The sequence below is a fragment of the Eschrichtius robustus genome, chromosome 4 (genome assembly GCF_028021215.1).
Source record: "Eschrichtius robustus isolate mEscRob2 chromosome 4, mEscRob2.pri, whole genome shotgun sequence".
Lineage (NCBI taxonomy): Eukaryota > Metazoa > Chordata > Mammalia > Artiodactyla > Eschrichtiidae > Eschrichtius > Eschrichtius robustus.
Window position 1 is genome coordinate 109386851 of NC_090827.1, and position 13138 is coordinate 109399988.

General features: G+C 37.8%; 1 protein-coding gene across 8 annotated transcripts in view; it reads right to left on the reverse strand.

Moving 5' to 3' along the window:
* Positions 1-13138, reverse strand: part of CC2D2A (coiled-coil and C2 domain containing 2A) — a 133538-nt gene that overhangs the window by 1837 nt on the left and 118563 nt on the right. For 5 of the 8 annotated variants that reach the window (XM_068543200.1, XM_068543199.1, XM_068543202.1 and 2 more), the window contains 5 exons: positions 11361-11450; positions 9620-9733; positions 6728-6862; positions 1950-2072; positions 635-693 (listed from right to left, as the gene is read on the reverse strand). In XM_068543200.1, the coding sequence (XP_068399301.1) occupies positions 635-693; positions 1950-2072; positions 6728-6862; positions 9620-9733; positions 11361-11450 (521 nt within the window). Of the gene's footprint in view, positions 1-634; positions 694-1949; positions 2073-6727; positions 6863-9619; positions 9734-10472; positions 10531-11360; positions 11451-13138 lie in introns of those variants that run through there. The other 3 variants (XM_068543204.1, XM_068543206.1, XM_068543207.1) reach the window with 3 other exon arrangements.

The window sequence follows — 13138 nt, forward strand, 5'->3', positions numbered from 1 at the left end:
AATACCTTAAAAAGGGTCACATTTAATCTTGTGCAGTTTGACATGCTGCTCTTCACACAGCTTGAGACGGTAGAAAGGGCACACAGGCTTTGAAACTAGAAAGGTCTGGCTGGGCTCAGAAGCCCACTTTAACACTTGACAAGTATGTGGACCTCTCTGAGCCTCAGTTTCCACATGTGTGAAACTGGGGAAATAAGTTCTATTTTACAGCATTATAAGGATTATTGGGGCTCAAATAGGCTCTTACTAGCTTTCTACATGTGTTAGGTTTTTAAAATAGCTGAAGTTCACTTAAGCACTAATTGGACAAAATAGGCATATTTAAGCTGAGGGTTATATTGTCTGAACAAGACCCACAAATAACATGACGTTGAACTCTAATCTGAGGTAAAGTTTTTGGAGAACTACTTAATCATTGCTGGATTTCACTGCTGTATGTCTCACACCATGCTGATGCTAAAGCCTTCTTTTGAGCCTTGGGATTTAGAGATCATATTGGTACTTTGCATCTATAAACATGAATTAAAGTTTAATTGCCCAAATTATTTCACATTGATCCAGGCTGAGAATTGTTTAGTTGGATATTAACACTCCTAGTGACAGACTGCATATGCATTTATGGATATCAAGTGACCTGTCTTGTAGTTCAGCTGCAGCCACTTTGTCGGTGCGCTGGTAAATTAGCTCTTCTGGCTATAAAAGAAAAAATAGTTCAGGAATTTTAGAAATCAGTTACACTTAATTTCAATAGCTATACATCCTTTTCTAAATTTTTTGTTTTTTTTTAAATTATGAACTCTCAGACATTCAGTTAGACATCGAGGATAATGTAACAGATGCAAATGTACCCAAGACCTACTTTAAGTAAAGCATCACAAATAAATTATAATGCTTTGTGGTTCTTTCTCAGTTTTATCACCCTTTTCTGTCACAGAAGTAACCATGATCTGAATCTGTTTTTTAGCACTCTTTCATTCAACATATACTGAATACCTACTGTGTGCCAGGCACTTATGCAAGTGAAGGGGATAGAGCCGTGAATAAAATCCCTGCTCTCATGGTGTTTACATTATAGTCAGTGGAGATAGGCAAATTAGTGAAATGTGTTTATGATTTAACTACAGATGTATGTATCCCTAAACAATATATTGTACTGCATGTTTTCTGAGCTTTATGTAATAATTTTATACTGTAAACATGCAATTTTTTCTCCCTTAACATTATATTTAGAATAGCAGATATGTATTTTCAGTGTGCTTACTAAGATTCATGAATATTAATTCATTTGTGTAACTACTATAAAATATTCTACTATATACCATAATTTATCTCTTCTGTTCCAGTTCTTAGGCTTTTGCAAACAGTGCTCCTATGAAAATTGTTATGTTACCTTGTATACATGGGAGAATTTCTCTAGGGTGATTTTTCTTAAAACTTCTTTTGGAAAGATTTGATCCACAGTAAAAAATACCTTTTATATTACACACACAGTATCTATCTATATATCTACAGCTATCACATTTAAAGTTTTAGTAAACAATTCTCATGCTTACTATTTATAATCTACTACTGTCCAGGACCCTCTAAATTAATGTTATGAGCCCCTCCTGGATCATGCCCTGCAGTTTGATTTCATGTTTCAATAGCAGTGATGAAATTTTAGTGAATTGAGACCAGCATTGAAAAAATTAAATGAAATAATATTTTGTGGTATTCTTTTGGGTCATGGGACTCTGTATCAAAACTTATTCTTTCACATATTTGTGTACTGGTTCATGATGTGATGGTCTTTCTTATTGGGCTTAACTAACTTGGAAAATAAAATATTATTCTAGACTAAATATCTAGGAGTGGAATTAAGGGTCAAAATATATCTGGCTACCCAATATAACAATATCACATTCCTCACTTCCTATATCTACATTGAATTGTTAATAAAAAAATTATACCTGAACACTGGAAAGGCCAGGATATGGAAGGCTTCTTGAAAAGAAAGATTTCCATAGCTTGGGCTTGGTGACATCAAAATTTATCCTTAATGGGGAATCATATTGTTGAATATTAAACCAAATCTGAAAAAGACAAGACTACATTAGCATATATGGTAGCAGATGTATGTGTATACGTGTGTGTATGTATGTTATATAAAGAGAGACAGCAGAGAGAGACAGAAAGGGAACATGTAGCTTGCACATTTTTTGTCATTTTGATTTTTAAAACTGGTAAGCACTTTACGATCAGTGGCATCATATAGTTGTCACCGGCCATTTTTTTTTTTTTTTAACATTTTTTATACCTGCAGTTGAGGTGCACCTTACGATTAATTGCAGGTTGATGAAATAAGGTAGTTCCTGGTGATGAGACACTTAGAGTCTTTTGGAAGAAGACAGACAAGGCTACTTTCTTCTCGGGCTAGCCTTTCCTAACCTTGCTCTTCCCAGCCTCCTAACTGTGGTAGGTGTCCATCTCTTTGCTTCCACAGTGCTCTGTAACCTCTGAGATAGCACCTGTCTTGTCGAGGCACTGCAGCATATTAATTCTGGAACCAGACCACTTGCATTTGAATTCTGGCTCCAACATTTACTAACTGTGTGACTTTGGACAGTTTATTTAATTACCGTATGCCTCAGTTTCCTCCTCTATAAAAGTGGGATGATAGTACTTAACCTCATAAGGATGATGATAACATTAAATGAGTTGATGCATTTATACCTCTTAGAACAATGCCTGGTACATAGGAAGTATTTATACCTCTTAGAACAATGCCTGGTACATAGGAAGTACTCAATAATTGTTAGCTATTTTATTACTATTGTTAGTATTTATCATTATTTATAATTGTTTATCTCACTAGACTGTTAGATGTTGCCTTGAGGACATTTGCCATGTGCTTTATTCACCATTGTATCATTAGCATCCAGCACAGCTCCTGGTTGGCATATGGTAGGCATATTGAGTAACTGTGTGCATGGGTGGTGAATTTGTCCATTCAACATAATCAAGTACCTTATATTTAGTCTCAGTTCTAATCACTGTGGATAAAGTTGTGAATGAAAAATAGTTTCTACCAGCATGCAGTAGCTAATGAGAAGACAGTGCAAACAAACAAATACATGGGATATCAGATGATACATGATGTGGTAGATTGCATCACTGGCCCCAGTTCTTCACCCCTTCCTATACCCACAGCCTTTGCCCTGATACTTGGCAGTTACTCCCACTAAAAGGGCAGAAATGTATTTCCTTGCCTCTTGACTTTTGGTCAGTAGAATGGGATAGCAGTGTCATTGTGTGACTTCTGTGTCCAAGCTTAAGAAGCTCTGTGTGTTCCTGCTTGCCCTCTTGTGCCTCTGCCAATTGTCATTGCCCTGAGTCCCAGAATAAAAATGCATGAAGCAGGGCTCTCCCAGCCTAGGTCAGCAGAACCATCCCAGCTGACTCACAGATCCATGAGAATAATTGTCTGAAGCCATTTCTTTTGGGGATGGGTTTTTGGTATTTTGTTGTGGCAAAAGCTAACCTTACAAGGGCTATGGAGAAAACTATGCAGGAAGAGGTGAAATTTCAGGGTAGGCAGAGACGTATTTACTGGAAAGAGCATGAAGGAGTGAGGGAGAAATTAATGAAGATATCTGGTCAGGGGAAGGGTCATCTATGCAGAGGAAATAGCAAATGCAAAGTGTGTTTGATGTGTCTGAGGGACAGCAGAGAACACAAAGTGACTTCAGAGGAGTGAGCAAATTAGAGCAAGAAAGAGATCAGCAGAAGATGATGGGGGCAGGGCAGCTGTCAGATCATAGAAGGCCTTGTGGGCCATTTTAAAGATTGAGGCTTTGACTCTTGAGTGAGCCAAGAAGCCACTGGAGTATTTTATGCAGATGAGTGACATAATTTCCTTCTATTTTAACAGGAATATTCCTTGCTCTTTTGAGATTAGACAGAAGGGGGTAGGGGCAAGTAGTTTAAAGAAGGCAAGGTCTTTAAGAACTACAATTTGGCTGTAGGGTAGGGAATGTGCAGAAAGTAGTGGGAAATAGCACTGGAAAAAAAGAAGTCAGATTACATAGGGCTTTCAAATCCAAGGTGAGACATTTATTTTTAAATCTGTATACAGTGAGGTACCCTCAATACTTTTTGAGCCATTGAATGATGAAAGCTGAACATTCAGAAACAATCAGGTATCAGTGTACCAAATAATGGACTGAATTGGAGACAAATTATTTAGTTGGCTACTTATAATAATGCAGGATGAAAGAGTAATGATATGACCTGGAAACAGAAGAGGTAGAATCTATATGATTTGGTATCAAAAGGATTGAAGTAGGAGGAACTAAGGGAGGGGGAAAATCAAGGACAATCCTGGGGTTTGAATCTGGGTAACTGACATGCACAGAAGTAGGAAGGCCAGGAGGCGGAGCTGTTTTTAGAGATAAAGGAGAAATGATACGAGTTACGGATGGCCTGAGTTTGCGATTTTGATAAAGCATCTGGGTGTCTAGCAAACAGTTGAAAATTCAGGACCCAAAGATTCTGGGGCTAGTGACAGAATGATGACTCTTTTTGCCAGGATAAACTAGATAGAGCTAAAATAAATAATCTGTGGTTCTGCAAGAAATCTAAATATAGAATTTTCAGGAAAATCTACTTTTAAGGTGTGGAAAGAAAAGCCAGTGGAAGAAACCTAGGGAACTATTGCAGAGAAATGAAAACCAACAGTCCTTTATCAGTAAACTGAGGATGAGAAAGTGTTTTTTCCATGAAGAGGTGATTAGTTGTGTCATGTGCCATAGAAAAGGACAGGTGAGTGAGGAATGGGAGTAAACCATTGGGTTTATTTATCCATTAGCAAGACAATGGTACTTCTCAGAGGTTATTTCTGTAGAATGGTCAGGGAAGAGGACTAGATTATAGGTGGTTAAAGTCTGAGTGTACTGAGGAAGTGGAAGCAGGGCAAATAATTAGTACTTAAAGAATTTTGGAAGGAAAGGAAGGAGGGGCAATGATAGTTTAGGCTGTAGCCGGGTTGGGAGAAGCATATTTTAGAATTGCTGGACTTCTGAGCCTATTGATAGAGAAGGAGAGAGAAAACATATAGAGGCAAGTTGGGACAGTTAGTGGAGCCAAGTGTTGAAACAGGAGTGGAAACACAAACATGGGTGGAAAGGGGAGACTTACTTCTTGGCAAAGGAGTGAAGGAGGAAAAAGTCTGACAGTCCAAAGAGGTGGTGTGGTAGAGCAGGGTAGAGGTAGAGCAGTTGAAGTTTCAGAGTGCCAGGCCTGCAAAGCGAGCCTGAGGTCCTCTCCTGAGGGAGGCCAAGGCTTAGAGCAGGTTCAGAGCAGCTGCCATGTGGGATGGCTGGCATCATGAGCCACTGCTGCCTGTCTTGTTAGAAGAGGAGGAAAGGGGGTCTTTCTTCCTCACAAAACTTGGGCTTTGTGTGAATTAGTCAACCATACAGTAATTGTTTTGAGAACTAATAATTTTGACAAAGAATGGAGTTCTCTGTAGGCTTTTTCAATGCCTGTTGACTCTGCCTGATTACTAGTATGACCTTAAGATGGTTCTTTACATGTATTAAAGGATGGAGCTTAGCAGATCATTTATGATTATGATAATGCTTTTAATTAAAAATAATAACATGCAAATTGTACACTACACTGCTCTTTTCACACTTGTAATTAATAATAGTTACCATTTGCTGAATACCTATGAAAGACAGGTACTTTGCTGAGTGCTTGGCATATGTTATCTCTAATTATAGTAGCAACCCGTAGACCAGTGGTCTTCAAGGTAGGGTGCACATCACAGACATATGAGAAGAAATATTATATCTTCTAATTATTTCTTTTTATTTTAAGAGTTTCTTCTGTGTGTAATATAAATAATATATTGATACATAAGTAAATATATATATATATATAATTTATAAATAAAAATACATATATTGGGGATATATGCTCAAATGATTTTTCTGACAGATAAAGTTCAGAGAACACTCAGGTAGATAATGATTATAAAAACAGTCACAGTAGCCAACACAGGGTTGCTACTGTATGTCTGCTGCTTTGCATTGATTATCTCATTTACTTCTCACAACTACTCTGTAAAGTAGTTACTAACAAATACCTTCATTTTACCAATGAAGAAACTGATGCTGTGTAAGATTAAGAAACTTTCCTAAGCTTACATAACTAATAAATGATGATGTTGGAATTTAAACTCAGGCAGTGTGATCCCATAACTCATGTTTTTGACCAGTGCCTTATATAGTACCCATCATAGTTAAATGGCCCCCCAAACTGGGTGCAAGCAGAATCACCTGATGGGACCTGGGAATCTCTTAGAAAAAGAAAAGGAAGAAAAGAAAGACAATCTTTTCAGGTGATAAATTTGGCTCATTTAGTTCTGAAAACACTAGGAGTTCGGCATTGTAAACTCTTACTTTGGAAGGGAAAACAGGACAAGCCAGGATACAAACTCAGGTCGTCTGAATCTAAATCCTAAATTCTTTCTTTAACCTCAGTCTGCTTCTCGAAGATCAGGTGACTAATTCAACCAAAAGTTTTTATTTAGAACAGTTCTGCCACTGTGCTTGACACTGCATTTCTTTAATTGGTATTATATATGTTTATGTAGATTTTTTTGACACAAAATATTATTAAAATCAGTAGGTCAATTAAAAAAAGTAATAGTCAACCACATTTAAGAGGAAATGGTAATACTTACATTATCGGGACCTATTAAACAGCCCACACTTTTTAAGGGGCAGAATGTATCAAATTGTCCATAAAAATGTCCACTGCAGGGATTCCATATTAAATAGTGACTTTGCTCCCGAGTTAGCACATAGGCAGTTGGACCCTGAAGGAAAATAGCCATTAAACCAGTTTCCGATTAATTATGCTATTAGGGTCAAGAGTAGTTTGTATAGACAGTTCATTATTTTAGTTGGACCCCTAATTTCTAAACCCCATGGCTAATGGTGAAAATTATTTTGCAGTTCTAGATTATGCTGAATTAATAAAATCCAAAGTTTATTTTTGCAAAATTCTTGCATCTGCAACTAGTGTGATATAGCGACCAAATAGGAATAGTGGTCATGTTACTCAACCAACATATCTTTTTTTTTTTTTTTTAAGTTAAATGGGGTATGTTGTGGGGTTTTTTTTCAGTTTTAGTGAAATATAATTGATGTACAGCACTGTATAAGTTTAAGGTGTACAGCATAATGATTTGACTTCCATACATCATGAAATGATGACCACAGTAGGTTTAAGTGGACACCCATCATCTCATACAGATACATTAAAAGAAATAGGAAAAAAATTTTTTTTTCTTGTGATGAGAATTCTTAGGATTACTCTCTTAATGACTTTCATTTATAACATACAGCAGTGTTAATTATCTTTATTATGTTGTACATTGCATCCCTAGAACTTACATATCTTATAACTGGAGGCTTGTACCTTTTGACTACCTTATCTAATTCCCCCTCCCCCTGTCCCCTGCCTCTGATAGCCACAAATCTGATCTCTTTTGTATGAATTTGTTTGTTTTTGAAGTATAATTGACCTACAACACTATGTTAGTTTCTGGTACACAACATAGTTATTTGATAATACCTATACATTTCAAAATGATCATCATGAAAAGTCTAGGTTATCATCTGTCACCATACAAGGATATTTCATAATTACTGACTATATTCCCCACACTGTATATTTCATACCTGTAACATTTATTTTGTAACTAAAAGTTTGTACTTAATCTTCCTCACCTATTTCTCTCCTCCCCCCTCCTCCCCCCATTTCCCCCCTCCTCCCCTCTGGCAACCACCTGTGTTTTTTGCTGTATCTATGACTGTTTCTTTTTTATTTTTAAATTAATTTATTTTTGGCTGCATTGGGTTTTCATTGCTATGCACAGGTTTTCTCTAGTTGCAGCGAGTGGGGGCTTCTCACTGCAGTGGCTTCTCTTGTTGCGGAGCACGGGCTTTAGGCGCGCGGGCTTCAGTAGTTGTGGGTCGCGGGCTCTAGAGCACAGGCTCAGTAGTGGCGCACAGGCTTAGTTGCTCCGTGGCTTGTGGGATCTTCCCAGACCAGGGCTTGAACCCGTGTCCCCTGCATTGGCAGGTGGATTCTTAACCACTGCGCCACTAGGGAAGCCCTCTATGACTGTTTCTGTTTCATTATGTTTGTTCATTTGTTTTGTTTTTTAGGTTCCACATACAGTATTTGCCTTTCTCTGACTTACTTCACTTAGCATAATACCCTCTAGGTCCATCCATGTTATTGCAAATGGCAAGATATCTTATGATTGGCTGAAGAATGATTATTGATGGAAATAAGTAGTCACTGCATTTTCTTTTTAGAGTCAGTTAAGATTGCTTTTTAAGTATTTAGAAGGCTGATTATATCTGAATACTACTTCTATTTCTAATACAGTAATTAATATTTGATATACATTTATAATTATGTAAATGAATAGAAGATAATTTGAGAGGATACTTACTAAACTCTTGACAGTGAGTACACCCAAGGAGGGGGTGGGATTGGGAGTTAGAGCCTGAAGAGGGACTTTAACTTTTAATTCAGAATACTTATGTATTATTAGATTCTCTTTTTACAATGAACATTTATTCATTCACTTATTTCTCACGTATGATTTCATTTGATGCTCACTATAGGCTTCTGGGGAAGGCAGGGCAAAACTTACTCTCCCACTTTCATTATAAGGCTCAGAGTTGTGAAGTGACTTGCTTAAAGTCACACAGCTCATGAGGAGTGGGCATAGCCTTGAACCCAGGCAGGCCTTGTGACTTCCTAGCCCAGTATTCTGTTCCTTGTACCAGGCTATCTGGAAGATAATGATGGAGCATGAACTAGGATTCAGATATGATACTACCTGTCTAGTAGCAACCTGTGCTGTCTAATTCCTAAGGATTCCTAGAACCCCTCTTTTTGAAACACTCTTCGGATAAGCTGCTTCAATCCATATGACTTTTCTAAATTTGTACCCAAAATTACCCCCAAAACGTGCCCCAAATTTAGGGATATTTGCAGTGGGCTGGGGAAACAAATTTTAGTAGTCACTATCTCCAGTCTAATAAAAATAACAATGGTGATACCAAACTATAGCTGTGAGCATTCTTTTCTTTGTTCCTGTGGTTATCTGCCTTGTTGCCCTTTGCCTGCCAGGTTAGTAGCAGATGCCTGTGGATGAAGCAGGCGTGAAAGATTCTCTGTCCTTGCCACTCTTCTTCAGATCCCCTTCGATCCTTGGCATGAATAACAGTAGATCACTAAGGGAATCAGAATTCTTAGTAGCGTGGGCAGGAGGGGCCTCTTGCTAAAAGGACAGAGCTAGGTGGGGGCTGTGGGTGGTAAAGGGCTCCGATTTGCCAAAAACACCCTGAAGCATTGTGCAGGGCCCGAGTACCCTAAAAGCCACTTCACGTTTTATCGCTGGTTCTCTCTTCCTATTGTGGAATCTCTGGGCTACTTCCCTTGCAACTCAAAGAATTGTTATGAAAATAAGTCCTGTCCATGATTTGGAACATAACACAGCCATCCATGTTACCCAAGGACACTTTGTTAGAGCCAACCTACGTGGTCTTACCTCAGGAATAGCATTGCCCATCACCAGCCAGGCCTTCTTACCCAGGGAGAGAAAGTAATTACACAGTAATACTGCATGCTCTTCTTCGTCTCCTGCCAGGAGATCAAGAAATTGCTGACCAAAATTAAAAACAAAAAATTATGTTGCATTGACTGACCGCTTTATTCTATATTGGCTGTATAGGATTTTAAAAAGTCATTGTTAAAATTAGTACCTTCAAGGATAAGATCTATTTAAAAAAGATTTTTCCAAATGTTGGTACTGTGTTGTTAATTCACTAAAATTAAAAAAAACCGCAACACTTTTAGTCGGACATGGTATTTTCTCTGACATCGATGACATGATTTCTAGAATCAATTATGGGGTGAGGTGGGGGAGACAAATTTCAAAGTTCCACGTTTTATTTTGAACTTACATATGGTAGCTCCCTGTGTACGAAACACTTTTTCTTTGTGAAGACGTTATTTTCTAGAGCAGTTTTAGGTTCACAGCAAAGCTGGCAGGAAGGCACAGAGATTCCCCGCACTTTTTTGCCCCCCCACAGGTACAGGCTCCTCCACCATCAACATCCCTCGCCAGGCGGCACGTGGGTTACAACTGGCAGACCTACCCTGATGCACCATGATCACCCAAAGTCCATAGCTTATACATAGGGTTCACTCCTGGTGTTGTACGTTCTGTGGGTTTTGACAAGTCTGTCATTACAGTATCATGCAGTGTATTTTCACTGCCCTAGAAGTCCTCTGTGCTCTGCCTGTTCACATCCTGTCCTCCCACCCTGGCCACCACACTGTTTTAAGCACATTGCATGCATCAATTCATTTGATCCTGGAACAAACCTTTGAGGGCGATACTCTCATCTTCCCATTTTACAGATGAGGAAGTGGAGGCACAGAGAGACGAGGCAATACCTAGGAAGTGGAAAAGCCATTCTGGCTCTAGAGCACATGAACTATATTCTATTCTTCGTATATCTTCTTATAGATATCTTGAGGTTGTGGAAATTTTATCTCTAAAATTGTCAACATTATGTTGCCAAAATATATTGGGGAGCAAGAAATTTAAAGTGTACTTCAGCTTCTTCCTTTTAGAGCTATCCTTCAAAGGGAGTTGTATACCACAGTTCAATTTTATGCAAACACAGTACAACATGAGATCCAGAAGCAGAATGAATACCAGTGATAATACATGTTTGTTTCATTCTACTGAAGACTCATTTGGAAGTTTATGTAGCATACGTTGATTGTAAGTTCCATGAGGTCAGAGGCCATTTTATTTTGCTCATAGCCAGAACTAAGTACAGTGTCTGACACGTGATAGGTAACCAAGAAATACATACTGAATAATGACATGCCTTTAGAAGCCCATAAATTAAGGAATATGCAATTTCCAAATGTAATATAGAATGTGATTTTGATTATTTTATGAATAAAATTCGGATGTTGTTTAGGTAACACTGGGAGGATAAAGTAGCATTAAGACATCTGAAGTGGTTTTGTGTGTGTGGGTGCGAGTGTGTGTGTGTGCAAATAATTAATATTTTTGTTTAATTTCTGAACTTTGGGCAAATTGAACCAGGAAGAAAAAAGTACCTCAGAATTTAGCTCATCCTGCTAAACAGATGGCTGTGTAGATTCTTATAATGACTAATGAGTGTTGCAATTTAAAATTATGCAAGCCATTTACTAATGTTCTGTGAAATCAGCTCAAACTAGTAAGTCTGTGAGGGAGAACTACTTACATCAGATGTGCTCCACAGGTCACAGATACCAGCAAATGAAACAGTGTCAGGCAAGAAAGGAATCAAAGACACATATCGAGCCACCAGTTCCTGTTTAAACAAAATTAGCTGTAATCATTTTTCTAATAAAATAGAAAGCTGGATCATCTATCTCATTTCTTGGAAGAAAGTTTCATATATCACAAACATTTATGTGAACAAAATGAAACAAATGCTCGCTCACAAGTGCTTACTAAGTGTTGTATTAATATTATCTCATTTAATCCTCTCCAAACATCCTGAGGAAGATTGTTATTATCCATCTTTTACGGATGAAGAAAATGGCTCTTGGGTCTCTTTGAAATGTTCTCATCTTCTTCCCCCACCCACCCCCCCCCCCCTTACTTTCTGGTATAACAAGACTCTCCAAGATCATCTTGTATTTTCCCTAGCCCAGTCCTGAAAGCAGCCATTTCTCTAAGAAGTCCTGGTTCCGTTTAGAGGGCAGTAGTATTTAGAAACCAAGATGGGTGCATCATTGTGGTTGTAACTCATTATTTCTGTAATTGCTCTGGAGGTTGAACATCTTTTTATATGCTTATTGGCCTTTCATGTTTCCACTTCTGTGAACTTGTATTCAAATATTTTGTACATTTTTAAATTGATTTGTAGTTTTAAAAAAATATATTCTAGTTACTATTCCTTTGTCTATTACATATGTTGTAAATGTCCTCTACTGATTGTGGCTTGTCTTTTCCTTTCCTTTGTGCTGTTTTTTGTTAACTCAAGTTCTCAGTTTTAATATGGTCAAATTTATTCTTTCTGGTTACAGTTACAGTAAGTCCCCTACATAAGAACACATTCCGAGAGCAAGCTCGTAAGTCCAATTTCTTCATAAGTCTGACAAAGTTAGCCTAGGGACCCAACTAACACAATTGGCTGTATAGTACTGTACTGTAATAGGTTTATAATACTTTTCACACATAATACATAAAAAACAAACACAAAAATTAAACATTTTAAATCTTATAGTACAGTACTTTGAAAAGTACAGTAGTACAGTCCAACAGCTGGCATACAGGGGCTGGCACTGAGTGAACAGGCAAGAAGAGTTACTGACTGGAGGAGGGAGAGGAGGTGGGAGGTGGTAGAGCTGAAGGATAGCCAGCAATAGGAGACAGAGGGCAAGCTGCAATTTCACTCACGCCTGATGCTGATGACACAGGTTCTGGTTCCTTGCTGAAACCAGATGCACGTTCACATCTCTGAAAGTTTGCAACTTGAAGGTTCGTATGTAGCGGACTTACTATAGTGCTTTTTTCTGGCTTGCTTAAGGAACTTCCTACCTCAGGTCATAAAGATAAAAATGCCTCTTATATTTAAGTCCTCAATCTATCTGTTGAATGGTGTGAAGCAAGAATCTTTTTTTTTTTTCCATATGTAAAATCAATGATCCCAATACAATTTATGTAATAGTCAATTTTTACTAATTTCCAATGCCAGCTTTGTCATACATCAGGTTTGAGTGGGTTAATATTTGAGTAGACCCATTCTGGATTTTTAAATTCTCTTCCATTTTTCTCTTTGTTATTTGTGTTCAATACCATTTTACCTTAATTACTACAGTCTCATAAGTATCTGGATATGACATGGCACATCTTCCCACTGAGTTCTTCTTTCTCTTCAGGATCGTCTTTGCTATTTTTTTGCCCTTTGCACTGCTGTATAAATATTAGAAATCAGCTTGCCAAGTTCCACTACAAACTGTTTTAAAAATCTAGTTTTACAGTCTTTGGCTT